General features: G+C 49.6%; 1 protein-coding gene across 1 annotated transcript; it reads left to right on the top strand.

Moving 5' to 3' along the window:
• Nucleotides 1–77: 77 nt before the first annotated feature.
• TRAP1 (TNF receptor associated protein 1) lies at nt 78–26,904 on the top strand. The gene is made up of 19 exons (XM_057403057.1): nt 78–231; nt 1,369–1,458; nt 6,280–6,447; nt 7,872–7,954; nt 8,333–8,473; nt 15,530–15,601; nt 16,285–16,445; nt 17,669–17,778; nt 17,978–18,051; nt 20,804–20,959; nt 21,342–21,462; nt 21,595–21,664; nt 22,849–22,996; nt 23,520–23,705; nt 24,262–24,400; nt 24,890–24,975; nt 25,511–25,656; nt 26,046–26,118; nt 26,398–26,904. Exons 1-19 carry the CDS (start codon nt 78–80, stop codon nt 26,497–26,499), a joined length of 2,280 nt encoding a protein of 759 aa, XP_057259040.1. The 3' UTR covers nt 26,500–26,904.

The following is a 26,904-nucleotide window of genomic DNA, read 5'->3' as shown; positions in this document are numbered from 1 at the left end:
TTTGTCATTGAAGGGGATGACCAAGACCTTACTGAATTCTGCAGGGGATGGTGAGTTCTGAATGGTGAGCTGCAACAATGTGGTTCTCTGCTCCTAGTCAGATGTCCACCAGCACTGCCACCACATCAGGCCGCGAGCATGTTTCTTCTCACCATAGATACACCACTAAGGCTCACCACCTTGGTTGCTTGTTGCTGTCCATCAAGCCAGAGATCTGCCTGCTGCACTGGTGTAAGTGCTCCCTGCTCTGGACTTCCACCTGGATGTGTTAGAGTGAAGGGGTGAGCCCTGGCTGCAGTGGTAGGCTGAGGAAGAGGAGCCCTTCTGCTGGGGTGCAGCCAGTGCCAAACTCCCCATCAGTCACTGTCTCGGGAGCCGGAAGCGGTCTCTCTACAGCCTTAGCACATAATATTCCTTTAAGTCTGTGGCAGCATAGGGCAGTAAGTGAAGTTAATGGCCTACAAGGTGACCCTGCTGTGCAGCAGGTGCTTCTTCCACAGCAAATAACAGCCCATGGTTTACTCAGGGCAGTGAAGATCAGGCAGCCACCATGGAGTTGGGAGCTGGGGGAGCATGCAGAGCAGATAAGCTGCTGTGTGGGAGCAGTATGTCCTTCCTGCATCACCGTTAAAATGGGGAGCAGGGTGATCTATTCAGTGACCTGCCAGGGCAGCAACTGGTGCCAGTCAGTGCCAACCACCAGATGACTGAAGCGAGCCTGGGCAGAGAGGAGGACTTGTACTAGACCCCAGGCAATCCCCAAGCCTTCCCTCCAGCACCATACTTCATGGCTTAATGGTCAGACGCATGGCAAGGGAGGAGGAGGGTTCTGGTGTTTCACAGCAGGTACCAGAGCTCTGTGGTGTGGCAGACCAATGCTCAGGAGTGCTGGGGGGTCAGCTGGAGGTAGCAATTAAAGCAGTGGTAGGAGCGAAGTGTTTGAAATGGGCTTGGAAGTTATTTTGATTTTGGCGGCAACGCAGGGAATCTCGAGGAGGAGCTGGGGTTGGTTCCAGGTGGAAACACAGCCCAGCAGGAGAGTGCCAGAGTGATGAAAGGGCTCACGCTGGGTTAGTTGTGCCTGATCTGTAACATCCAGCACTGAGGAACCCCACTGCGTGCAAGTATTTCCTACACACAAACCTCCAAACCAGCACATGCATTGGTCCAGTCCCAAAGATAAGCTGCGAGCACAAGTGCCGTGCGTGTGTAGCTTTTCCAGCCAGCTCCCTCAAGTCGGGCTTACAAAGCTGCCTCTGTTAGGTGGTCACAGTTCTCTCCTGAAGGCCCTCATTTCTGCCTGGAAGTGGTTAGCGCTCACTAAGAGACCTGCTCAGGCTGCTTATTTTTAGCTGTGTGTTCATTGAGGCCACGCGGACGGGTTTGTAGTAACTGTGCCGGGCTCCCGCTGCAGGTCCTCGCGGAGGCGGAGACACAGAAAGGGTTTTAACCGGGCAGGTTCGTAAGTGGCGTCCTGGGCCTGACACCTCTGTCACAAGGTGCAGCAGAGCGGGGCCCGGCACGGGGAGCGGCTGCGGGGCTGAGCCGGGCAGGGAGCGCGGCGGGAAGCGGCTTTCCCGAGGGAGCTCCTCACCCCGCAGCTGGTGAGCGGGCACCGAGCGGAGGAGCGAGCGCGCGGACACAATCCAGCTTGAGCCGCGCTGCGCAGCGCCGGGTGGCGCGCGTGCGTGAGCATGACGTCAGGGAGGCCCGCGTGACGCCATCGACGGGCGCCGGCAGCAGAGCGGCGTGAGGCGGGAGCGCGCGGCATGGCGGCGGCGGCGGCGGCGGTGGCGCGGCGGGGGCGGTGCCTGGCGGCGCTCCGCCGCGCGTCACCCGCCGCCACCGAGTCCCGGCGGGCGGGCAGGGGGTGTGCCGTGGGGGCGGGCGGCGTGAGAGACCCTTCGCCTCCCCGGGGCTGCCCTCGCTGCCGTATGCGCCGGTCGCGTCTTTCGGGGGCGGACCCGGGCCCGCGTGTGCACAAGCAGCGCTGCCTCCGTCCGGGCGGACCGCGGGCCAGCGGCTCCACAGGCCTCCCGTGCTCTCCACCACCGGCAACCGTGAAGGCCCAACCCTCGCGGGGGGGGGGGGGGGGGGAGGCTTCGCGCGGGCTCGCGTAGGGCACACGGCGTGCTTGGGGTCACCTGCTGGCTCCCATAGGGTGTGCAGCCTGTCCAGGTTCATGTAGGATGAAGAACGTGTCCGTGTTCCCATGTTGCTTCATACAGTGTGTGAAACATGTCCAGGCCGTATGGCACATCCAGGTTCATGTGCTGGCTCATACACGGTGTACAGTGTGTCCGAGTTCATCTCCCAGATACATGATATGCTATGTACAATTGCTGGCCTATGGGGCATATAGTGTGTTCAGGTAATACAACATGACCAGATTCATCTGTTGGCTCATATGTGGGTTCATATCCTGGCCTTTATAGGATGTGTAGCATCCAGGTCGTGTAGCGTTGGACATGCTTCATGGACATGCTTCATCTCTTGGCTCATACAGCATGTATAGTGTGTCCAGGTTCATGTCATGGCTAATGTAGGGTGTATAGCGTGTGCAGCACGGAAGGCAGCAGAGAAGGCAGCAGGGTTGCTGTTCTTTGACTGTTCCAGTTCCAGAGAACCATACACATGAGCCTGAGGGTTTGTTTTCCCCAGAGGTGTGCTCAGGATTCCACCCAAGGCAGCTGGCAGGATTGAGGGCTGAGAAGGTGGGAACTCTGAGGTCCTGATGATGGGGTGCCCTGTCCCATCTACGGTACAGTGTGCCGGTCTGGAAGTGCACTTGTGAGCTGTCATCAGGGGTGTGCTGACAGTTCCTGCATGTCTTCTGCTCAGTATCTGCCAGGCTTATCTGTCGCCTGGCTCCTGATGGATGGGTTTGTAAGTTGTCAGTGTGGCCTGTGGTTTCCCTGTGGGTTATGAAGAGAAAAATGTGACAGAGGAAACTGTGTGACAAAGATGGTCGCTATCAGGGTCAGACTGTTAGATTTATTGTGCCACTGAGTGCTGCTTCAGTGTTTTCACAATTCAGTTCTTCCACCACAGAAATCCCCAGTGGTTTGTTAGTGCCTGTGTCTGAGAGGGAAGCCACATTCCTCTGTTGGGATAGACAGACTCCAGCACAGCCAGAGGTTGATTCCTTAACCTGCCATTCAGGTCCTTCACAGAAAAAATAGTCAGCAGAAGCTGAGTGGGGTGAAAATAAAGAGGGAGGCACAGAAGGTGGTGTCCTTCCACCTGGTTGCAGGCAGAGATCCCTGGCTGCAGGGGCAGCTGGTCCTTCCCTCCAGCCACACAAAGTTGGCATAATTTTCTCTTGCCTCTCACTTGCTGAAGGCTGAAACTGGTGTAGTTTTTGAGAGGTGTTTTGGGTTGAGTGCATCAGGCAGGAGCTCTCTTCTCCCTAGCTTCACGAAGAATCTGATGCCCAGCTCAGAAGCCTCTTCTTCTGATGAGATCTGGCCTGGAAGCATCTTATACCTCGTGCTCTTCTTTGCAGGAGCATCCTCAGGCTTGCAAATGCACAGCAACCATGTTATGGTAATTTCTGCTGACCCAAATTCTCCTCTTTGTCTTGAGCTGGTTATTCTTTGTGCTCAATTCCCCACCCTAAATTTCTAACTGGCATTGGACTTGGCTCACAGCAGTCCTTTTCCCAGAAGCGCTGTGTTTCCTGAGGGGATCGGGAATCACTGAGGCATCTGGCACTGAAAGGAGCCCCCGAGCCCGAGGGTCCTTCCCTTTTCTATTGTGTGGTCCCCACATGCAAAGGGGAACTGCCCTGTGGTCATACACACAGGATCACTTGGGAGCCACCGAGAACTGGAAGTTGGAGAGTAATGTGGGTATTTGCCATCTTCTATGGTGCAGGTGGGGCAGTGATGCAAAAAGGAAGGTATGTGGTAAAGCTTAGCAGTTGATTAACTCGATACAGAAAGACCCGATTTGCCCCAGCACATCACAGCACTCATCCAGAGCCAGAGCCATTCCTTCTTTGTCTCTTGGTTTTAGGCATTTGTTTCTTGTTCTGGGTGTCACTTTTCCTGTTAACTCAGCAGATGCAACTTCCGTGTGCTGATAATTGTGGGTTTATATCCAAAACTGCCTGGAGCCTTTCCCTGCTGGCCAGGCAAGGGCTCTGGAGGAGTCAAACAGTCTGAAGATGCTGCAGCTTGTGTTTAATGAGCCTTGTCTCTGCCTGGCACAGGATGGGCTGTTAGTTAAGGATGACAAGACCAAACATCACACAAATCCACAAGTAACTTCTGAACTGATGGGTGGTGCTTTATTACTGTGCTTTAGAGGTCGGGGGACAAAAAAAAACATGAATATATCAAAAATTATAAATAGCTGTGGTTTCTAGAGTTAGGCAGTGGTTATGGGCTACAGGGGTGACCTGTGTGTTGGCTCCAGATCTTCTCTGCCTGGAGATCTGATGGTAGTTAAGGTTAGCACAGAGCTGCTCCTGGCCTGTTTCTCTTGGATCTTGGAGTCAGGGAGGGAGCAAAATTCCCTCTTCTGTTTCTGCTGGATGGAAAATGTGTGTGTGCGTACATACATGTGCAGATTTTTCAGAGTAACCTACACTGAGCATAAAATGAGCATAAATATGTAAACCCTGTGTAAATACGTACATAAATGCGTGATCCCTGGGCTGACTCAGGCTGACTCAGCCCTCTCCGGTGCTGGACGGGCTGGATGGCCACACGGTGAGCTCTCTGCTGCTCTCCATTCCAGTCTCCCAGGCTGTTTTCCTTGTTGCTTTCTCAGATGAGCCCAACAAAGGCAGTCGAATGAAAGATAAAAAACTTGTCCTGTGATAATGCGGCAGAACTGTTTGTGACGCAGGGAGCGAACAGTTATGTGTGTAGGAGGTGTTCAGATGCATTAGGAACTATTTGTGGGCTCTTTTCTTTAAGGGCAGAATGACTGGGGTGTAATTCAAGCTTCTGGCTGGAAAAGTGGATCTTGAATCAAAGCTTTCTGTGAGGAGGAGGAAGAATGAGGACTGACAACCTCCTCGATCAGCTCTTCAGGATGAGGTGTAGGAGCCAAAAGTACTGTTAAAGCTCAGGGGTTTGTGTTCATCTGAGCTGGAGGAAGAGCCCAGACTGATGATCTGGAGCAGCAAGACCTGTTCTCGATGACTGTATTGGCTGTAGAACCTGCTGAGGTGGGCAGGAGGTTTGCATAGCACTTGTGAAGGGAGCCTGAGACCTCCCAGGATGAGCCAGAGGATGAAGAGTGGTGTTGGTGAAAGGGCTGGGATGCAGAGTTGACTGCAGGGCTGCGACAAGGTGGAGGAAGGCTCAGGAGGGCACTGAGCTCTCCTGGTATGTCAGCTGGACTGGAGGGCTGGGGACAGACACAGAAGCTGTTTCCAGGGAGGTCACAGTGCATGGGGGGACTCTGGCCATACTAATGGTTCTCAGTTCAGTCTTTGAGTGAGTTTGTACCCATTCATCTAAAGGAAGGACATCTTGGAAACGCACCTCTTGCAGGCCTGCTGTGTAGGGTTTGCCTCCTTTCCTTGCTTTACGGAACAGCATGTAAGCACAGAGTGAGGTGTAAGAAAAGTGTGGACTTCTCACTCCTTCCAGACACTTGCTGCTTATCCAGGTTCTCCCTGCTCGGACAAGACCATCCTGGTTGCTTTATGTTCATTGTAGGGCTGGGGAAGGCAAATCGCTTCCCACCTCAGTGCAGCTGCATATTCAGATCCTCCAGGCTCTTTCTCTGGCACAGGCCATTCTCACTACAATGCAGAAATCACACCAAGAACCTGGCTTTGGACAGAGCTCTGTAGTGCTGCAAACAGTCTTCCGGTGGATAGGTTTGGCTTTGTTTAATCTCCCAACAGAGGAGGCATCTCCTGGAGGTGCAGGCTGCCTTGCACTGAGGTTTTATGTTTCCACTGGCAGTAATGTGAGAGTTGAAGTGTTCCCTGTTGTCTTCAGCTTGGCCAGGTAACAGCAATAAAAGCTGCAGACTGCCTCTTCCTCACTGGTTAATTTGTTGTGAGAGCTGCTAATGGTCATCTTCTGGCTAGAATTTTAATTCAGAAGAGACAATCTAAAGCAGCACTTTGCCTTTCTTACGCAGCAAGTGCAATGCCAGAGGGAAATGGTGCCTGTTCCACTGGGAGGGAGCTTCAGTCTTGATCAGGCACTGCAACTCCCCATGGGATTGCTTAAGTGGGACCTTTTAAGAGTGTTCCTGTTTGCTGCTGGTACTTGTGGTGTGTACTGACACATCTTCAATTGTGTCTTCTAGCAAAGGGAGCAGCAGGTCTCCAAAAACAAATAATCCATCATGGGAGCCTCTGGTACAACATTCCTGCTGCCAGCATTACTGCTGTCCGGACGTACAGCACGCAGACAGCAGAGGAGAAGGAAGAAGAGCCCCTGCACAACATCATAAACAACACAGAGAACGTGAAAGGTGGGCAGAAACATAGCTGTCTTGCGGGAACACTCCTGGGATGCAGGCAGACCAGGGACAAGGTCTGGGTGCCTCTGTGTCCTGACTGCGAGGGTTAGCTCTCTGCAGTAGTGTTTCTGCCTCAGCAGGAGGTGCAGGTATTGATCACTGCATCCTGGCTGCAGTCTGAATCTGTATTGCACCATCACCTGCCCAAAACTGGAATGTGAATCGGGACGGCCTTCACTGAGAATTGAGGCCATCAAGACTGCTGGAAGAAGTTGCATCTCTGGGCTTAGCCAGGCAATTGATGGCCACACATATGCATAGAGGCTCCACAGGCACTAGAATTTGCCTAAAAAGAGACTTTTTGCCCCAGAAGCAGGCTGTGCTTGCCCAAGTCATTGCTGTAGATCATAGAGGTCTAATGAGAATCTTAGTGTCAACCTTTTAGTTAGAATTAATTGCTTTGCACCTCCAGGGAGAGGTGCATTAAAGCGAAGCCATTTGAGTTACTCAAGCACAGAAATAGCATCTTAACTCTGTGCTCCCGTGTTTTTTCTGACAGGTACTTTTGAGACTGCCAGGCTGGGTGGAACACAGTGGGGTTGATGCACTGCTCCTGCTGCTGTTCACACCCCAGCTTCGCCCCTGTCACTGGGGAATGTAGATTCTTGCCAGCAAGGCATGGCAGTGGTGATGTGGGACTCATGGCTTTCCCCGTGTTGCTTCAGGGTTCTCTAATGCCTCTGGCAGGAGAAAATGCCATTTTTAAAAGACCAGAGGTGGTCTTTCAGCTGAGATGTTTTGTAGTGTTCTTCCCAAAGAAAATTCTCTTTCTGGGCACAGCTACCCACCTGCAGACATGACTGTACATATGCACGCCCTTGTCTGATCCAGAGAGATATTTGAGAATCTGCCTTTTTCTGCTTAAGGCTCTGAGTATTGTTTGGGCATGAGAAATGCCACCTGGGTGTAGAAGCTCTTGGAGCAGAGCACATACAGAGGGTTCCATTGAAAACTGAGTCAAGGAAGAGTATGGAAGGCAGGCTAAAAACCATGGGAGGCATTTGAGAGGGTGACTGGAAGAGCCACACATTAGGAATAAGTGGAATCAGCTTTCACTTCTCATTCACTGATCGCTCTGCAGCCCAGACAGGGTGGCCAATGCGCCAGTACCACAGGCTTTGGCTGCCTTGAGGTTTGTGTGCCAGGAGCTGAGGTTCAGAGGCAAATTGTCAGCTTGGTAAAGCATGCTGCCTCATAGGCAGCATGTTACCATCTTTGTTGTCATCTTCTTGGAGGCTGCAGCTACCTATGTCCCATCCTTTTTCAGGCTTTCATTCCTGGGAAGCTGAAGTAAGTGGTAAAACTGCAGTTTTGCCTTCCTGCCCAAGAGGACCCTGGCAAAATGCCTTGAAGGTCTCTTTGTGATTTTTTTCTAGGTGCAGCCTCTAAACATGAATTTCAGGCTGAAACGAAGAAACTGCTGGACATTGTTGCCCGTTCCTTGTACTCAGAAAAGGAGGTGAGGCACCCGCTAATTGCTGGTAGATTTTCTGTTGGGAAAGCCCTATCTCTGTCAAGGGGTATCTCCAAAACAGTGGAGCTGGGACAATACCTGTTCAGTTTCCCAGCGACTCCTGGCTGTTGAATGACATTTTCTTAAGACACCTTGAAAATGTATTTTCAAAGCAATTTGTAGGTGTGGCTGGTGAGCCTCAGAGCCTCTGCACTTTGATATTGAGTTCAGACAAACTGTTCTCCTGGCAGATAATGGGAAATGCAGTTCTTTTGCTAGCGAGCTGGGAATTAGTTTGTGAGTAGACAATGATTTCCCAGGTCTCTGGAGTCCCATGCAGTGGACAAGGCCAGGCTGCAGGGTCAGGATGTGTCTCATCCCCAGGTATTTATCCGGGAGCTAATTTCCAATGGCAGCGATGCACTGGAGAAACTACGTCATCAGCTGATGGCAGAAGGGAAGGCCTTGCCAGAGATGGAGATCCATCTGCAGACAGACAATGGAAAAGGAACCATCACTATCCAGGTACCTCCCTTTGGTAGCGGGAGAGTGTTACTCTCTGGGGCTCTCATCGCTAGCTTCTGTCCTGTGACAGATCAGTGGAAGCTGACTGGCAGCACAGTCCTGTGGGTTCCCAAGCCTGCCTGAAGTGTTGTCTGACAGAAGTGTTCTGTCCTCAGCTGGACCCTGGTTCATGAGGCTGTAACCTCAGAATCTGATGAGAAACCACTGATGTATCTGCTCCCCATTTGTCCCCATAGGAAAATTTGCCGCTCCTTCCTTCCCTATGAGGAACTACCAGTCCCTTTTTTCCCACTACCTTACCTGTGCACTTCCCAAGTTGTGTGTGCATTTCTCAGTGGTGGAAAAGTTGGGAGTCTGGTTTCATCCTGACCTTTGGGGAGGATTTCCTTCACCTCCTTAAGTCTGAGGTGTTAACCTCCCATTGCTGATGTTTTGTCTCCTGCTCCAGAACAGGTCAAGCCCAGCAGATGCTAAGGTTCTGCTCTAATGTACAGGTGGGGCTATATACATTGTGGCAGTACCATGGCACTTATCTGTCCTCCTTTCTGCAGCCCTGGTGACAAAATGCTTAGCAGAATGGGGACAAGCAATGTCAGCATGCTCACCTGTGGGCCTCCATGTGGCGATTGAAAGTGGAGCTGGTCCTTCTCTCTGTACTTTGATTGCTCTTCTTCATGGCTGTTGTCCAGGGTGGAAGGCTGAAGTTCAGTTTTGGTGTTTTCTTGGCAAAGTTCTTAACACAAAGAAGGCAAACTGGTAACTTTCCTTATGGACCAGTATCACCCATGAGAGAGGTGCTGTGGAAAATGGAAAACGAAGCAGAGAGCAGTGTGTGAGTGAAGGCTGACCACAGCAGGTGCAGGGGAGCCATGGCACAGGCAAAGCACACAGTGGTATTTTTCACATGGGACAAAAGCACTGGCTGTTAGAGGCTGCATAGTTATTTTATACTGATGTTTCTCTGCAGAACAAGTTGCTGCGGTTGCCATGGGGAAGTTGGTGATCATCAGTGGGCAACACAGCCATCAACCCAGAGATTCTCAAACCTTAATGCAGAGCCTTTGCTATTCCTATCACACCTGACTATTGCATTTTCCTAACTGCTGTGTAACACCAATTCTTGAACCAAGCTCTTGCTTAGCCCCAGGCAGGGTGGCAGTCCTGCCTTGCACTTGTCCTTCCCTTTTGAGACCATATTGGCCTCTGACTCCATCCAGACATTCTTACAAGTTGTGCCCTGTGACTGTGGAAGCTGCCCCCTTCTTTGGCAATTTGGTTAGGGAGACCTGTTTGCTCACCTTGCAGATAGGGTGCATTTTGACATTAGAGCGAATGAGACATGTTAGGGATTGCTCTTTTTATAACCCCCTACCTGGCTGCCTGTGCATATTTAATGCGATTAAGTAAGTCTTAACTAGGAAGCCTTTAACTGCAGCAGTTCTGCCATGAGAAGGGAGAGAGAACGGTGCTACTTCAATCTCTTTTAATAGGTTTCATTCTCAGTGCCTAAAGCTCCTTTCCTCCAGTGAAGGGTTTATTTATAACCTCTTTGAGAAATATACTGCATATGATGATTACTTTGAACAAACCTCATTCAGAACATTTCCCTACCTTACAGGAATGCTATTTTGCTTTCTGTACCCAGTAGGACCCACCAAAACAGGTGCAGCAGGTCCCTCACATGTGATCTGTAGGAATGGTCACCCCAATTTGTTTTCTTTCTAAAAAGGCCCTGTGGTCTCACTCTCACTGCTAGGTCCTTCTCCTCAGACCTTCATGCTACTCTTCACCTCTGGATCTTCTACATCTCTTCTCTCTCCTTCCAAGCCCTGTAGCGTTTGTTTTTGTCTCACCAGTTGAGAAAAGGCAGATCTGTTACATGTGACGATCTCCATTACAGGCATGTTCATTGCAGGGATTATTTAGCTCTAGTAAAGGACTATGTTCATCTCTTGTAAGTGACTGCACTTCTGTTTACTTCTCTGCCAAGACTGAATTTCAGTCTCAAGCATAGCAACTCAGAAACTTAAAACAATGTCCTCATTCAGTGATGTTCTTCTTAAGCATTGCCAAGTGTTCTATCTGCTAAGGGGGAATGTTCACTGTCTAGTTCACTGGATTACACCACATCAGTTCCTTCACCAAAGTCCCATTGTTTTAGCAAATTCCACTGTGTCCTCCACCCCTTTGAAAACTGCCTCGTTCTGTTTCTAGGACAGCTCCATCTGGTAGCAGCCACAGCCTGCAAGGTCAGATCTCTTTGGAATATCCATTTGAAAATGTTAGGGGTGTGTTTTCAGTGAGGACAGATCTGCAGAGCTTTGCAGTTCTGCAGGCTGAGGCTTTCCAGACATGTTTTTTTGACCCTTTGAGGTGGGAACAGAGAACCCTTTAGAAACCCAAAACCTGTGACCACAGATCTCTCCTTCAACACCTGCACAAGGCTCCACTGGCTGGCTGGTGACAGGCATTTGGCTGTGATGGTGTCAGTGTTACTCTGCACAGCTCTGCCATACTGCTGTGTGGTTTTGAGCTCAGGCACTGGAGCCCTGCTTGTTGTTAATGCTCCATTTAGGGCTAGGGCAGTGGTAATAGTTTGGAGGAAATTGTTGGAAATGTTCCCAAAGCTCATAGCTGCTGCTGCTGCTGGGTGTGAGTGTGGCTGCTGTTTTGACACAGGTAAGGGGCATCATTGCTGCCAGAGCTTGGGCTGCTCAGTTCTCTTTGCTGGGCTTTCTTCTCACTGTTGCAGTCATCCAAAATCGGTGCCTGTGAAGCCACAAAATAACAAGTTTGCTGTATTTGGGAGGAGTTAAAATGACTGCAAACACCACTCCTCCCTGCAACTGCTCCCTGCATCACTGAGCAGATCTCTCCCGGAGTTATACAGAGTCTGCAACAAAGCTGCAATGGGGCTGTCCTGAGGCTCTGATGAGGAACTGGAATTCAGCGGTTCAATGCAGGTGCATCCACATGTCCACCAAAGCTTGGTGCAGGCAGGGAGCCAGTCCCCCTCCATGCTGGGTCATGTCCAGCTACCAGGCTGCAGTAGGGAGAGGGTTACGTCCTTCTTCTCTTTGAGCAGCACTGCAGTATCCCTCTGCTACTTGGGCCTGAGGAAGCTGTGGAGCAAGAGGTGGACAATAATGCAGGTGGAGATGGAGGAGTAAAGTTGCCTGTACTTCAACAAGCCTTAGGTGGAATTAAGCTTATGGAAATGTGCCACTGATTGCAGAGGAGCCATTAGAGCTTCCAGTTGTTGCATCATCTTTAACAAATAAGCCAGGGAACCAGAAATATAAATGTATCAAATAACCTGCAGCCTAGGAAAGAAAGCGCAGCATCTTTTCTTCCTCTTCATGCCAGAATAGGAGCATGTCACCTTTTAAAATGAGTAATTCAAAATGCATAGAAGGAAGTACTTTTCTGAACAGTGGGTATTTAGACCTGGGTTGGGGGAGGCTGAGTCTGTAGCAGTGCTCAGCATTGTTGAAAATCATGTTAACACAGGTATTGGAAGGAAAGAGACCCTCAGGCTTTCTGCTTTGGACAGCCTCCATGTACTAGGCCAAGAGTACTTTGTGTCTGTATGCTTCAGTCTTATTGTGGCTTTTCTTCCTGCTGGGTGTTGCTGCAGATGCCATATTGGTTCTAAACCAGAACACTGCTTCAGTGCAGCTACTGTCCTGGACTTGGGTAATGAGCAAAGATGTTACATTATTGAGGTTATTGCTTACCAGCTAAACTAAGAAATTTGTTGATTTAAACTAATTTGTTCTGTAATTATGCACAGTTGGTTTCTGCTTTACCAAAAAAGTATGGTAGGAAATCAAGAGCTGTGGACTGACTGATTTGATGAGACAGATAGCTGGGCTGAAGGTGTTCATTTACCACTTCATCAAGGAAGAGGGAGACCCTCAGGGCTGCAGAGCAAACATGGAGGATTTTACTGTGGGAGCCCAGAGGTACTGCATGCAGGACAGTTCTCTCGCCCCGCCATTGTTACACAGAACAGCCTCTGTTTGCAGTGTCCAACACTCACACCACAAAGGTTAGAACAAAATGCAGGGAAAGCACAAAGGTCCTCTACAGTTCAACAGCAGGCTTTGCATCTGTGAGGGCTTTACACACACAAAGGTGCTAAAAGCAATGTTCAGCTGCTGTCTCTTCAGGGTAAATATTACTTAGTTTAGAAGTGTAGTTCAATGAGTTTGGCTGTAGAGCTCTTCAGAAGATGGGGTGAAGGTCTGTGTCCTGTGGTGTTTCCTTGCAGAGGGACAGGGCAGTAGAGGGGATGGTTCAGGGGGAGGCTGTTCACTCTGCACCCTAAGTCCCAGAAGGGAAATTCAACCAGGTGAGTAGGTTGTTGTTCTGCTCAGTAACAGAAGGGCTTCTGTAATTAACCTTCAGCTAATGAAGTGTCAGCGCGCTGAGCTCTGTTTCATGGTACGCAGTGGGTGGTTACTCCAAGGTGTGGAGAAGCATTTTTGCACTTTGAACATACCCATCACACCTTGTAATTTGTGAAGCCCCGTGTACCGTTTGCTTCGTGCTTGTATGAGTGACTCTACTGTGGCTGTTTGCAGCCTCATGAAACTTTCCACACACACTGAAGGCAGGGGGAGAAAGCGTTCGAGGGGGTTGTGTGATGGCACAGTGGTTCCTGGTGAAGACATCCAGAGCACAAGCAGCAGCATGCGTAGCAGGGAGCGGTGTGAGACGGGCAGTGGAAGTCCCGCCAGCTCCTTCTTTGGATTACATGGAGCTGCCAGCGCTCGCGTTGGCCCAGCCCGAGGCGGGCTGTTCGTGGCAGGTTCATTTGCCTCCCATGGGCCTGCTCTGCAGCGGCCGAGCTCTGCCGTCTCGCCGCCGCTTTATTCTCCGTTCCCCAGCGCAGCACCATCTGGTGAAGGGAGCGGAGAAGCGCAGCAGGAAAGCCGCAGGAAGCGCGTCCGCGGCCAGAGCGGTTTGAATCCTGAGGGCTTTTCCCTCGCAATCTGCCCAGGTGTTTTCCTGCAGTAGGAAATGTCTGCCCGGCCAGGATCTCCGCTTGCCACCTCAAAGGACTTTCCGGCTTCCGCGGCAGCGGTTCGGGCTGTTGGGCGAGCAGAGTGTTTGAGCCGTGCTCTCTTTCTTTGTTGCGATTCACCCTCATCTAACTAGTCTGCAGGAACTGCCATTAAACATTTTGCAATAAGTTTAGCAGGGCGCTTATAATTCAATAGCCAAATAAATTCATGGGGTAGGGATATATATTTTTTTAACATACTGGAATTTGGAATGACATGCTGTGCTATAAATAGGACTGGATCAGAGGATTTAAGAGTTCTTTTCAGAGTCTGGCATGAACAAAACCTGAACCAGATGCTGAAAACTTTTCTTTCTGGCTTCTTCTTCTCTGGGGGAAGGGACCATGTCAGATTCCTGAGATTTTGCCATAGCCTGTTTGTTTTTCCTGGCTTTTCATTTCCTGCTGTTGAGATTTTACTGGGCATCATCCCTTTTCTCAGCCAAGTCAACTGACTGGCCTTAGTGTATTTAATCAAGGGAAAGGTGTTGCTGCACTGTGACTTGGGGGGCTGCAGAAAAATGTCTTACCCACATAGCACCTCACAAGTTCAGCAGTTTGATCCTTCAGTGGAGTTAAACACTGTATTACAAAACACATACTGACATTACTTTGGTACTAATAAGCCCAGCAAATGCCCCGCATGGGTGGTTAGAGGCATGATATGCCAGAATGCCCTCTGGCATCTCACCTCTGAGCCATCTATCAGCAGCCAGCTCTGCCCTTGCTCATTTTGCTGACTCCTGCACACTGAATCCCACCCTGCATTAACAACACTGTGAGCATGTTGGCCATTCCAGGTGTGCAGGCTGCTGTCAGCTGCGGTAACTGTGCTCACCCCTACTGGAGTAGAGCTGAACTTCTCGTGTGGATAATAATCACCTTTCACTTGCCTCATGTTCACTATGCTGCTGCCTCACAGAGTGGCTCAGAGAACCTGTAAGACTAGCTTCTCCGATGTTTCTGTCAGGTAGAGAAGCTGCTGGGATTTGGGGAGGGGAGTTTCAGAAGTGGCATCCTGGAGGGCATTAGCCTGCCCTTTGCTGCTCTGCAAGATGTGTATCAAGAAAGTCTGAAAATACATTGGACTACAAAGCGGGAAAGATTTTTGTTGGGATCCTGTGTGGTCATTTCTAGCTGGGGTTTGCTGTTAACCGTGTTGTCTTGGGATCATGCAAATATGTTGTGGGAACAGATGAAACTGCAGCCCACTCTGAGGCTTCCTGCAGCCTTTTCTGGATGTGCTGCTGCAGGGCCTGCTGCCTGAGGGGCACGTGCTAGCAGCAGAGAGATGTTTGTCTGCACACAGCAATGCAATCTGGATTAATAGTGGTGATGACAACAAACTGTGTGCCTTTGAAACCTGGACAGAGCACTGCGAGGTGTGGCTGGTGTTAGTCTGTCCCCATGGGCACTGCAGTACCCAGTGCTCAGGGACCTGGGCATTGACAGCTTCATACTCAAGTCTTGTGGAGCTTAATGTGAGGGGAAGACAGAGTTGATGGAGATCAGTGAATGTGGTGCTTATAGACAAGGGTCTGCATTACTTCAGAGTTAAGGGACTTGCCGCTCTGCCACAGATTCTGGGTACAAGAGGATCGGGTCCCCATCTGCTTCTCGCAGCCTCCCCTTTGGACGTGTTCAGGAATGGAAACTCTCTCTGTACATACATGACAGCTGGCACAGGGAGGCTGTGACTGAGTTGAGATCTGTTCCCAGCACTGTCCTGTGCCTGTCTTAGCATGGGTTTGTCTTCTCTTGAGAAATGGCTTGAGTCTCTGAGCTTTCTGAAAAGCTCCCTTGGAGCTGCATGCCTTTTCAGTCCACTGTCCTGACCATGAACAGGCAGAGTTACAGCTGGAAGCCTCCTCTTGCCTTTTCTGCTCAGCTGGCTGGGAGAGAGTGGGAGTCAGAAGTTGTGTGGTTGCTGTTTGCTAAAGCAGTGCTTTTCTACTGATATTCTTGCTACAATTGCCATTTGTTTTCAGGACACAGGGATTGGGATGACCCAGGAGGAGCTGGTTTCTAACCTCGGTACCATTGCTCGATCAGGCTCAAAGGTAACTTGGGATGAGGCATCCCTTTCCCCCCGCCTTAGAAAAGTCTTTTCCAATTACAGCCACTTTTGTTCTCCCAGTAATTTCTCATTCCATTTTGTCCCTTGGCCCCTGACACAGCTGTGAAGTTGCACCCCTCTTGGAAAGTGAAACCTACCTCTGGAGTCTTCTAGCTCTTAATGGTGTGTGCTGTGGTGCTCAAGCAGCACTAATGGGCCCTGCGTGTAATCTTGCTGCACCTGGCTGCCCTCGCTCCCAAACACCTTCCTCCCTAGGCCATCATTATGGAGGGGCACATGTTCCCTCAGCATTCACCCACTGTCCAGGGGGCAGCAGCTGTGCCCCCATAGATATACCTCATCTTGTTTTTCATCGCTGGAGTCACTGTTTTAAGGTTTCATGCTTCTGATTGACTGAGCCATCGCTTGTGCTCCTTTACTCCTAGTGGCAGTGCCCTAAGCAATGCTCCTGTTTTCCAGAGGTGCAGTCCCCTGTGGGAAAACCCTTTTCCTTGGGCATTGCCCTCAGAGCACTGAATGTGGAACTGTGGGATGAGGCTGGGCTGCTGGCCTGGGTACCTGACACAGGGCTGCATCAGGGCATGAGGAGCCCAGCCAGAGGGTGGATTGCAGCCTCCTGATGGTACCTGACATCACAGGTGATTTATGTCTCCTTTGTTCTTCTAGGCTTTTCTAGATGCTTTGCAGAGCCAAGCTGAAGCCAGCAGTAAAATCATTGGCCAGTTTGGAGTGGGTTTCTACTCAGCCTTCATGGTGGCTGATAAAGTGGAGGTGTTCTCACAGTCTGCAGAGCCAGGGAGCCCAGGCTACCACTGGTCATCAGACGGGTAAGGCTGCAGAATGGGATGGAAGCATGTCAGCACTGAGTCCAGGCCAGGCACAGACTGAAAGCTGTGCAAATCAAGATGGGGCTTGTGTTGTCTTTCATAACCACACTTACTGGTTTAGATCCTGCACAGATTATACATTGCAACAAAGTGCAGCCAGATGTGCTAGGGTGAAAACCACAAGGACAAACTTGCTTTGTTGGAGCAGGCATGTTGTGAACAAAGAGAGTACCTGCCTCGCCTGTTCCTTCCCTGCTGGCAGGCAATCATCTCAGCAGTGCCCCAGACTGGAGAGACATATTTAACCTCTTTGGCCTAGTCATCCCCTGGGTTTTTGCTTGAGGGCACCCATGGTAAGCAGGGTTTGTGCCATGCTGTGGCTCTGTAGGCACGTCTTCTATGTGTCAGATCTGTGTGCTCATCTTTTGCTTTTTGCTTGAAGTTGCAAACATCAGTGATGACAAAGCTGTGGACTGCTGGACCATGTTGAAATTAAAGCTTCTGGGGTTTACAAGCTTTGCATTCCATTAAAATCTCCTAGGAATAAAGAATTTACTGTTATTTAAATTCTTGAAAAAGCATCTTGTAACTGAGACATCAGACTGTCTTGGCTGTAGTCAGGCTGCCATACACTGCAATCTGTACTGCTGTACGCTTTGAAGGCTTGCTTGTCTGTCATTGCTGCTGCTGGCTCTGCCCTGGGTCAGTGTGCTCACCAGTCTTTGATCCCCATATGGCATTCACTTAGCAGTAGGGTATGAGGGGTCATCCAGAAGGGCTGTCTTCAGCAGAGTACAGCTGCTTTTCATTGTAACCAGTCACTGCATTCTCCAGTGGAGTATGAACAACGGCCTGCAAACATGTCAGAGCTGACAGGTGAGAAGGCAGGAGCCTAGGTGTTGCAGTCATTGTAGGAAATGTAGGAGAGGAGCTGAAGGCTAGGCTGAACCAACCTGAACTTTGTTTCATTTTCAGTAGAGGCTGCTGGTGTCTTTACAGAGAAACACCCAGTGTGCTGGGTGTGGAGTCTCTGTAGGAAAGACAGCGACATGTTCGGCGGGGCTTCTCAGGGGCACAGAGAACATTCAGGCATTCCCAACTTTCTGTCTTTTCTGCTTGACACTGAAGTATTGTGTGTGCTCTTAATTTAATAAAACATTTTAATGTCCTATCATGGGTGTATCTGAGGCACAAAATGACACAGGGTCTGTTTCTAATCCTAGTTCAGGAATGTTTGAGATTGCAGAAGCATCTGGTGTCAGAACTGGGACTAAGATTATTATTCATCTCAAAGAAGACTGCAAGGAGTTTGCAAATGAAGACCGAGTCAAGGGTGAGTGGAGGAGGCAAGTGCTGTTACGCTGTTACCTGCTATGGGGCTGTGTGAAGGCTATTGGTGCCCCATGAGTGGGAGGGGCATTTACAGCATTTCTCCTCTCCTGCAACACCTTTCATCTGCTCTTACTGAGGAAATTCTTAACTCTGTGGTTTTCCTATATGCAGCTCTTCTGTGTCTTCTGTCTCCTTTCCAGAGGTGGTGACAAAATACAGCAACTTCATCAGCTTCCCACTGTACCTCAACGGGAGAAGAATTAACACACTGCAGGTGAGCAGGAGGGCTCTTGAGGTCACTTGTAGAGGTGAACCACTGTAATCCCCCACAGGAGACAGAAAACAGCATAGAGCTGCTGCTGTCCCTGGAGATCGGGAGGATTGTCCAGGATATCACAGACCCTGCAGTGATGAGTGAGTTAGAACAAAAGAAGACAATCTTACAATCATAGAATGGTTAAAGATGTTAAAGATCATCCAGTTCCACCCCCCTGCCACAGGCAGGGATACCTTCCACTAGACCAGGTTGCTCCAAGCCCTGTCCAACATAGTCTTGAACGCTGCCAGGGATGGAGCAGCCACAGCTTCTCCAGACAACCTGTGCCAGGGCCTCACCACCCTCAGTTTAAAGCTGTTCCCCCTTATCCTATCTCTACTTGCTCTTACGAAAAATCCAGCAGAAGTCATGCCTGGAACTGCTTATTTGCATTTGTTGGAGAGAATTCCTGTAGATTAGCAAAGCAGGTTTTATTTATAGTTATCTTCTGGATCTTCCCTTAATCAGAATTATTATTTCGGTGCTTTATAATACTTATTCTAACTGTTCCAGCCAGGTGACATGTTAGTGGTGTGGGGATTGCTCATATCACTGGTGTGCTGACACCTCTTGCTTCAGTTCTTTGTCCTTCAGCATGGGACAGCCAGTGCCAGTGAATGGTTGGCTTTCTAAGTGGCTCAGGTCACAGCCTGATCTTCTTCACAGCTCCTAGCTGAGCACTGCTTGATGCATTTTCTGCCCACTTGCAATTATATTGCAGCCAGCTCTATTTTAGTCAGGAAGTTCTTGGCCCAGTTGCAGGAGTCTGGCGAAATTAATTATCTTTAAAACAAGAAACTATGAATCATTTTCTTCCAGCTTCTCCTTTTCTGGTTGTTTAAATCTTCCTTACCTAAGAGAGCAGGCAGAGAGCATGTGTGTGGATTTTTTGGTTGCTGGAATGTGGCACTGAATGCATAAACTTTCAAGCCTGCACTTAAATTCATTATCATTTATCTAAGGTTCTGTAATTGCTGTTATCAGTCACTGATATTTATTTGGATTCCTGTGTAATAGTGTTTCTGTTCCAGAGACTTTATACCTGTTTCCCTCAAATTACAAAACTAGAAATAGACTTAGAAAGCTGTTTGCACTTTCTACCTTGCAATCAACAGAACAGGCTCCCTAGAGAAGAGTAGTACTAGAGCAAGGGGTGCTTAATAGAGTCGTGTACTTTTATCTTCTTATCAGAAAGTCTCTTTTCCCTTGGGCTACAGCAACAGCTTTATTCTCATTATGCTCCTGTTTCAGGCCTTTGCATTACCCAAGATCTTATTCTTGTGTTTTTCCAGATATCATCATCAGTTCACTGTAAACAGAGCCCTAGTTAGTTACTTGCTGTGGATTTTCCTAGATAAGCTCTTGAATGCCTGCCATGTAGTGGACTATGTGGAGTTAGAGGCTTTTCTGGTGTAACTGTGATAACTGTAGCTACAAGTAAGCCTCTGGGGAAGCAGCACTTTACCTAACAACAGCTGCTGCAAAACACCTTAGTACCCAGTTGAGTCCATAATCCTACCTTTGCTCCTGCAAACCCTCCAGGACACTTGTGTGAGCTGGAAATGTGACGAAGCCACTCATGGAACAAGGCTTTGAGATAGAAGAAGCTTTAAGGAGCATGGCAGCATGGTAGGGGTACCAGGGCCCTGAATCCCTTGGATTCTGGTAGGTGGAGGGTGGGCTGGATGTTTGCATTGCCCTCAGTAATCGCTCTGTCATTAGGGCTTGAGTAGCAGTGAGTGACAGTGGCTGTAGTGGGCTTCACCTGGCTGGGGACATAAGATTCTTAGCTGATATCCAATGCCTGTTAAATGTGCAGAACCTCCCATGTCTTTCCTAGATGCTGGTCTTCTGCTGAGGTACTGAAAACTTTCATGTGATGTGAGCATGGGCTGAATGCTTCAGAAAGCCTTGGAGGGTTTAGAGCAGCAGCAAGGGGAAAGCATGGCCACTGGAAAGCACCTGATCTGGAGCTTACGACTTCAGTTCCCATGTTAGCATGTAAAATGGTACTACTGGAGCACTCTGGCCCTGCAGCAAGGATGGACGATTGGTTTACAAAGCATCTCCTGAACTGCTCCAAAACAAACCCATGGAAAACAGGCAATCTGGGAGTTGCTTCACAAGCACTTGGCTGACCTGGTGGTGGGATGATAGAACCATAGAATCGACTAGGTTAGAAAGGGCCTTTAAGATCATCAAGTCCAACCATTATCCCAGGAGTCCCAAGTACACCAGTAAACCATGTCAATAGTGCTAGTGACCTCCATCAGGATGGCTGGCTGGTTGAAACAGACCCACTTAAACTTCCACTTTTCTTTTGTTTGCTGGTCAAACCTTGAGATGCTTGACCGGTGCTGCCAGTCAGCTGAGCTGTGGTAGCTGTCCAGGATGCCAAGTGTGAGGCAGTGGGAGTTAGCCAAATCCCTTTTGTTTGGCTTAAACAAAGCTGCCTGATGTATGTTGCAGGGCCACCTCTATGGGAAGTGACTTGAGATCAGATGGGGAGCAGTAATTTGTTAGTCTGTGATAATGTGCCTGAATCACAGTACATCTCACTGCCCTTGGGCTGTGCAGAGGAGTCTTTTTGAAAGATCATACTTTCTTGCTCCAGCATCCTGGAGGGAAAGTATAACTCTGAAAGAGCCTTACACTGTGAGGCCACGGGTCTTGAGAGCTGATGGGAACTCATGTCCCTGCTCCTCCACAGGCACTCTGGATGCTGGACTCCAAGGATATCGGTGAGTGGCAGCATGAGGAGTTCTACCGCTTCATAGCACAGGCTTATGACAAGCCCCGCTACATCCTGCACTACAAGACTGATGCTCCCCTCAACATCCGCAGCATCTTCTACGTGCCTGAGCAAGTATGTGCCCTTCTATCCAGGGAACAGGGGGACATCTGCCCAGTTCCTCTGAAGAGGAGAGAATAGGAGAGCTCCTCATGGACAGGAGGCAGATAAAGCTGCAGAATGACAAGGAGAAATATCCAGTGTGGCATCTATGCAGTGGACTGAGTGCCACAGGATGGTTGTGGGGATACTGAGCCATGACAGGAGCAGGGAGATGGCTCAGGTAGCTCCCTAGGGAAGACAGCCAAGATTTTGGCTCTCATTGGATTCAGCACTGGTAGGGAAGACCACAGTATGACCTGGTCAACTGGTGCAGCCGCAGAGATACTGCAGGGTAGTGTGCAGCTGGGCACCCTGAACAGTGTTGGTATTACCCTTCTGTCTCTTGCTGCTGCAGAAACCATCCATGTTTGACATCAGCAGGGAACTGGGCTCCAGCGTTGCCCTCTACAGCCGCAAAATTCTCATCCAGACCAAAGCTGCAGACATCCTGCCTAAATGGCTGCGTTTTCTTAGAGGTGTGTGCTGGGACCAGGCATAATGGGCTGTGGACCATAGCTTCCACAGGGAGTGAGGCGAGGGGCTGCCTTGCCTTCCTCCACCTGACATTCCTGCTTACCTCACTGTTCATGGGTTGCTCTCTGTTCCAGGTGTTGTGGACAGTGAGGATATACCCCTGAATCTCAGCAGGGAGCTGCTGCAGGAGAGTGCACTGATCAGGTAAGTAAGAGATCTTGTGGATTGCTGAGGCTCTTCCAGCTTCTTGCTGGTTGAGGAGGGGACACTATGGGATAGTTAGAGGCACTTGGAAAGACTAGCATGTAAACTGCAGCATTTTCATTCTTGAGAATTTCTGTAGTCTATGAAGTGAGTTGTTTCTCAGCCATGTTGGTCACATCTCGAGGTTTGGGTGTCCTGTGTCATACAATCTGCTGCCACCTGCTTGGGCCATGTGTCCTTAATGTCCTAGGCTGCCTTTCAGTATCTCTGGTCTATGGCAGTACCAGTGGATTTGCTATTTAAAGTGTCCAGTCTGCATCACCAAGTGGTTTGGAAAACAAAACCAAAGCTGTCAGTACTAGGAAGCTAGGCTGTACTTCAGTGTCACCATTATTTACTTGTAGATCTTCAAACAGCGCCTTGTGCCTCTTGTTCCCAGACTTCTTTCAAAGCTCTGCTGCACTCACACACACATTTGTTTAAAACTGAGTGCCAGCCAGCAGGGTTTTCATTTGGTGCCAAGGCCCAGCAAAGCTGACTGCCCACAGACCAGTGTCCTCTAAAAACCCCTGAGATCTGAAGTAAGTTTTTCTTTACTTTTTGTCCTTCAGGTCCCCTCTCAAACATCTGCCATTGTTGGAACTTGAAGGAAATATACAAGTAGGCTTTTGCTCCTTAACAGTGGTGGTGTTACCTTGTTAAGTTTGATGGCTAACTTTGTATTCTATGGCTAGGGAAATGCCTCTGTTTTCAATATAGTCGGCAAATAAACCCAGTCACTTCACAGTCGATTTTCAGGCCTTCAGAAAGCATTCCTCCAAGCATAATCCTTCTATAGCTGCTTCCTTCCCATGTGTAAGGGTAGCTGTGGGAGTGAGGCAGATGCCCTGTGCATGGTTTGTTATGTACAACAGCATCACTGAGTCACAAGTTAGTGAAGATTTGACCTTCAGCAATACTTTTGTAGCATAGCTCTAGCTATCTCTCCAGCCCAGGAGCTGCTCTTGACTGAGATACAAAGAACAGATGTAGAGCCATGAGGGAGAGGAGACAGTGGACCCACAGTTTGTTCTTTATCGTCAAGTTTGCAAATGCATCTCTCAAACACTGCGCAAGGAGAGAGATGTTCACCCAAAACCTCTTGGTCTGGCAGCTATCTTTAGAAAGAATTATTTCTGCTGCAGGAAGCTCCGAGATGTTTTGCAGAAGAAGTTGATCAAGTTCTTCATAGACCAGAGCAAGAAGGACCCTGAAAAATATGCCAAATTCTTTGAGGACTACGGAGTATTCATGAGAGAGGGGATTGTCACAATAGCAGAGCAGGATGTCAAGGTACCAGGAGTCCTGAAGCACTGCATCTGATGGGAAAGATTACTGGCTCCTACCATGACCTGGGATGAGGGGACTGCTACTTTTCTGTGAATCTTACACACCCGTAGCTTGTGTTCCTGGGTGTAACAAGACTTGCAGATTCTCTATTGCCCAAACTCTCGCTCTTTCTGACAAGGTGCTGGTTCCCACTTAATTTGAGACTCTGTGGAGTCTCTTCACCCACACTGTTTTCAGCTCTCCCTGATGCAATATGAACTACAGCAGGCAATGAAGGAGGGCTTTCCACTACTACTGTCCTCTGCCTGGATTCATATTTCCAGGAGAGCTTGACCTACATCCTGTCTAGGTCGCTTTTCTCCCTCCTTAATATCTGGAGCAGGAAAGGAGGGACTTGGAGTCCCCTGAGCCTTTTTACAGGGCTGCAAACAGGCCTGCATGCTACAAAGGGAATTCTTGGGCCTGGCAGTGGTCAAGTAGAGCTGTAGTTGCCTGCCCCCAGCTCACAGGAGCACATTTCTTCCAGGAGGACATAGCAAAGTTGCTACGTTATGAATCGTCATCCCTGCCTGCAGGCCAGCTCACCAGCCTGACTGACTATGCCTCCCGCATGAAGGCAGGGAGCAGGAACATCTACTACCTGTGTGCACCCAACCGGCACCTGGCTGAGCACTCCCCGTACTTTGAGGCCATGAAGAAAAAGGACATGGAGGTGGGTGAGCAGTGTGCCAGTGAAACACCCTGAGTCACTGCATCTGTGGTCATGGCTCACCTGGGCCTCAGGGCTGAGCAGGGCACTGAGGCCTCTGACAGACCCCACTACTGCAGTGTCTTTTCCTGTGCTCCCTGTCCCCACTCAGACTGGATCCTGCAGCCTGAGGCCAGGAAAGAGCTGTCATGCACTGTGCAGGCTGTTAGTGCATCGGTCTAAACCTTCACTGAACCACAGAGCAGGAGCCCCAGAGTTGCTCTGCAGGGCTGGTAGTGGTATTACAAGTGCCCTCTGCAGGCAAGTGGCCCTTTCAGGATCAGAGGCAGCGCTGGTTCTCACCATGGGGCAGCAAGACTTGTTTGGCTGCAGACCTGCCACCCATGGTAACAAAGCCCTCCAAGGGTTCACTTTCATTCAGAACCCTGAGTGATAGTCACCATGGGGTTGAACCTGCTAGTTTCCTTGTGATGTTCTCACTGTTTGGTGTGGAATTGCCTTAGGAAGGAGGAAATGGTGTTATTGTCCCAAGCAATGTGTTGTCCCTTTTTTGGCACAGGTCCTGTTCTGCTATGAGCAATTTGATGAGCTGACACTCTTGCACCTTCGGGAGTTTGACAAGAAGAAGCTGATTTCGGTGGAGACAGATATTGTGGTTGATCACTATAAGGAAGAGAAGTTTGAAGAGAGCAGCCCAGGTATCATGATGCTCCCCTGCTGCAGACAGTCCTGCAGCCCTGTGCCAGCCAGTGAGGGTACACCTCCTCCAGTCCTCATGCAGCTCTTGAGCATGCAAGCAAGAGCATTCCTTTCATCCTGCCATTCTCATGCTCTGAGGCAACTTGAAGTGCTTTTAAATCCATTTCATCCCATATGAACAAAATTTAAGCAATTTGGTAATTTAAACAGATGGAGTGTTATAGGTGGAGTTTCCATGGTTCAAGTTTAACAACGTGCACACATCTGGTGCCCTGGCAGAGACAGGCAGGCACTGGGAGGGCATGAGCCTGCCCTCTCTGGGTATGGCAAGGTCATATACATAGGTGTGTGCCAGGTGGTGTTGCCTTCCCATTTCCACAAGAGAAAAGTAAATAGAGGTATGAAATGGACTGATCTTGGGGATAAAGCTCACTGTCCATTGGCACGCTATAGGCACATGCTCAGATGTGCCCTCTTTCCCCTGCCAGCTGCAGAACGTCTGACAGAGAAAGAGGCTGAGGATCTCATGGCCTGGATGAGAAATGCCTTAGGCTCTCGAGTCACTGGCGTTAAGGTAGGTATTCTGTGTGGCTACGTGAGTACAGGAGATCCATGGAAGTCTAGGGGCATCTAGGGGGAAAAGACGGTGGTTAATTGGGGATGTGCTGCCATAGATTTTTCCTGAGAGAAATTATTTATGTGCTTCATCTCTGTATATTGTATATAGTGATATATGTAAATGATATAGGTGCTGGCATTTGTCATTTGAATGGGCAGTGTGGCAGTGGAAGGACCACATCTTGCTGTAATGAGCAAAGCCCATTTTACTGCTTAAGGCTCAGGTTACCAGAACAGGTTTGTGACTTTCTTGCCTGAGGACTGGAAAGTCTTATTGGTAAGGAGTGCTTTGGGTCCAGCCATGAGCTACTGCCTGTGCACCAGTGGGGCCATTTGGGCCTCCAGCTTTCCTGCTGGTTTAAGCAGCTCCTGTGGGGTGGGGATGAATCATGTGGAGGCTTGGTGTGGATCTGTGCTGGGGAGCCTGCAAGTCCCTGAACCTCCCCCACATGCACTTTCCGTCTCAGCACTGACGGCTGGTTTTGCCGCAGGTGACTACACGGCTGGACACCCACCCTGCCATGATCACTGTGCTCGAGATGGGGGCTGCCCGCCACTTTCTGCGTATGCAGCAGCTGGCCAAGACCCAAGAGGAACGTGCCCAGCTCCTGCAGCCCACCCTGGAGATCAACACCAGGTAAGCAGAACAGTACTGGTGCTAGGCATGGGACACAGCAGGCTGCCTGGGATGGAGGCAGAGGGGAGGCAATGTAAGGTTCCCAGTTAGCAGAGCTCTCCTTAAGTGCAGCATGTGCTAACAGGGCTTTAATATGTGAGCCTGCATGGCAAAGTTGACATGAGCCACCCACACAGGCTATGTCCAGCCCTCTGGGGTCCATGAGGATTTTAGAACAGGGTAGGAGAGAAACAAGAAGCCTTAAGAGCAGGAGCAAGGAATCGTTGGAGCTATTTTGGCCTTTAGGTAGAACCTTTTTTGTCCCACCTTGTCTTAGCTGCTCATTCTGGAAATAGATTTCTCATTGAGTCCGAAAATACCAAGTTTCAGTGTTGCTCTCTCTCTTCCAGGCATGCTCTGATTAAGAAGCTTAACGAGCTGAAGGACAGTCAGCCTGATCTGGCCCAGCTGTTGCTTGATCAGGTGAGAGCCAGGCATTCTCCAGAAGCAGCACCATTCTCCCCAGAGCCACCTTGCAGATCATGTGTGGTGAAGCCCTTGTAGTGGACCAGAATCACATCTTCCCATGGTACCCCACTCTGGGTATTGTTGGTATTTGTGGTCCATGTGTTTTCCTACCTGATGGCCTAGAAGATGTACTTGGTTTGGGCATGCAAATCCTGGAGAGTGACACTCACTCCCTCCCCAGCTCTCATGCAGCTTGCTCTTGCTCCTTATTTAATACTTTTTTCTCTTTTTCAGATTTATGAGAATGCCATGATAGCAGCAGGGCTGAATGAGGATCCCAGACCAATGGTGAACAAGCTGAATGAACTCCTCACCAGAATCCTGGACAAGAACTGAGCCACAGAAGACTGAAGGATGAACTCTGTGCCGATTTCTCTTCCTTCAAGTGCAGTCAACTCTGTCAACTATTGCAGCATCTGCTTGCAGGCCCTGTGCAGTAATGGGTTCACGGGGCAGAGGGCTGGGGAGAATGGAGGGGACTTCCAGCCCTCCCTGCACAGGGAGGAGCCAGTTGTAATTATTAGAGCATATGTCATCAACCTGTGCAAAGAGTGATGGTCTTGGGAACAATATCCAGAGGCTACTGCTAAAACAATATACCCACATTTCTGACACAAGCGTGAAGAGCCTCAATTCATACTGTAGTTTCTAGAAATGGCCTTTAACCAAAACAGATATTGGCAGCAAGAGTCCCAGTTAAGTCTGTGAATGCAGCCCCCCCAATCCGTTGTCCCTGTGCAC

Source organism: Pezoporus wallicus, unplaced genomic scaffold (genome assembly GCF_028554395.1).
Source record: "Pezoporus wallicus isolate ANWC-B61680 ecotype Strahan unplaced genomic scaffold, APGP_CSIRO_Pwel_v1 contig_8000, whole genome shotgun sequence".
In the NCBI taxonomy this organism is placed as follows: Eukaryota; Metazoa; Chordata; class Aves; order Psittaciformes; family Psittacidae; genus Pezoporus; species Pezoporus wallicus.
Note: the sequence above shows the minus strand (reverse complement) of the source record. Positions and strands in the feature narration are given on the sequence as shown.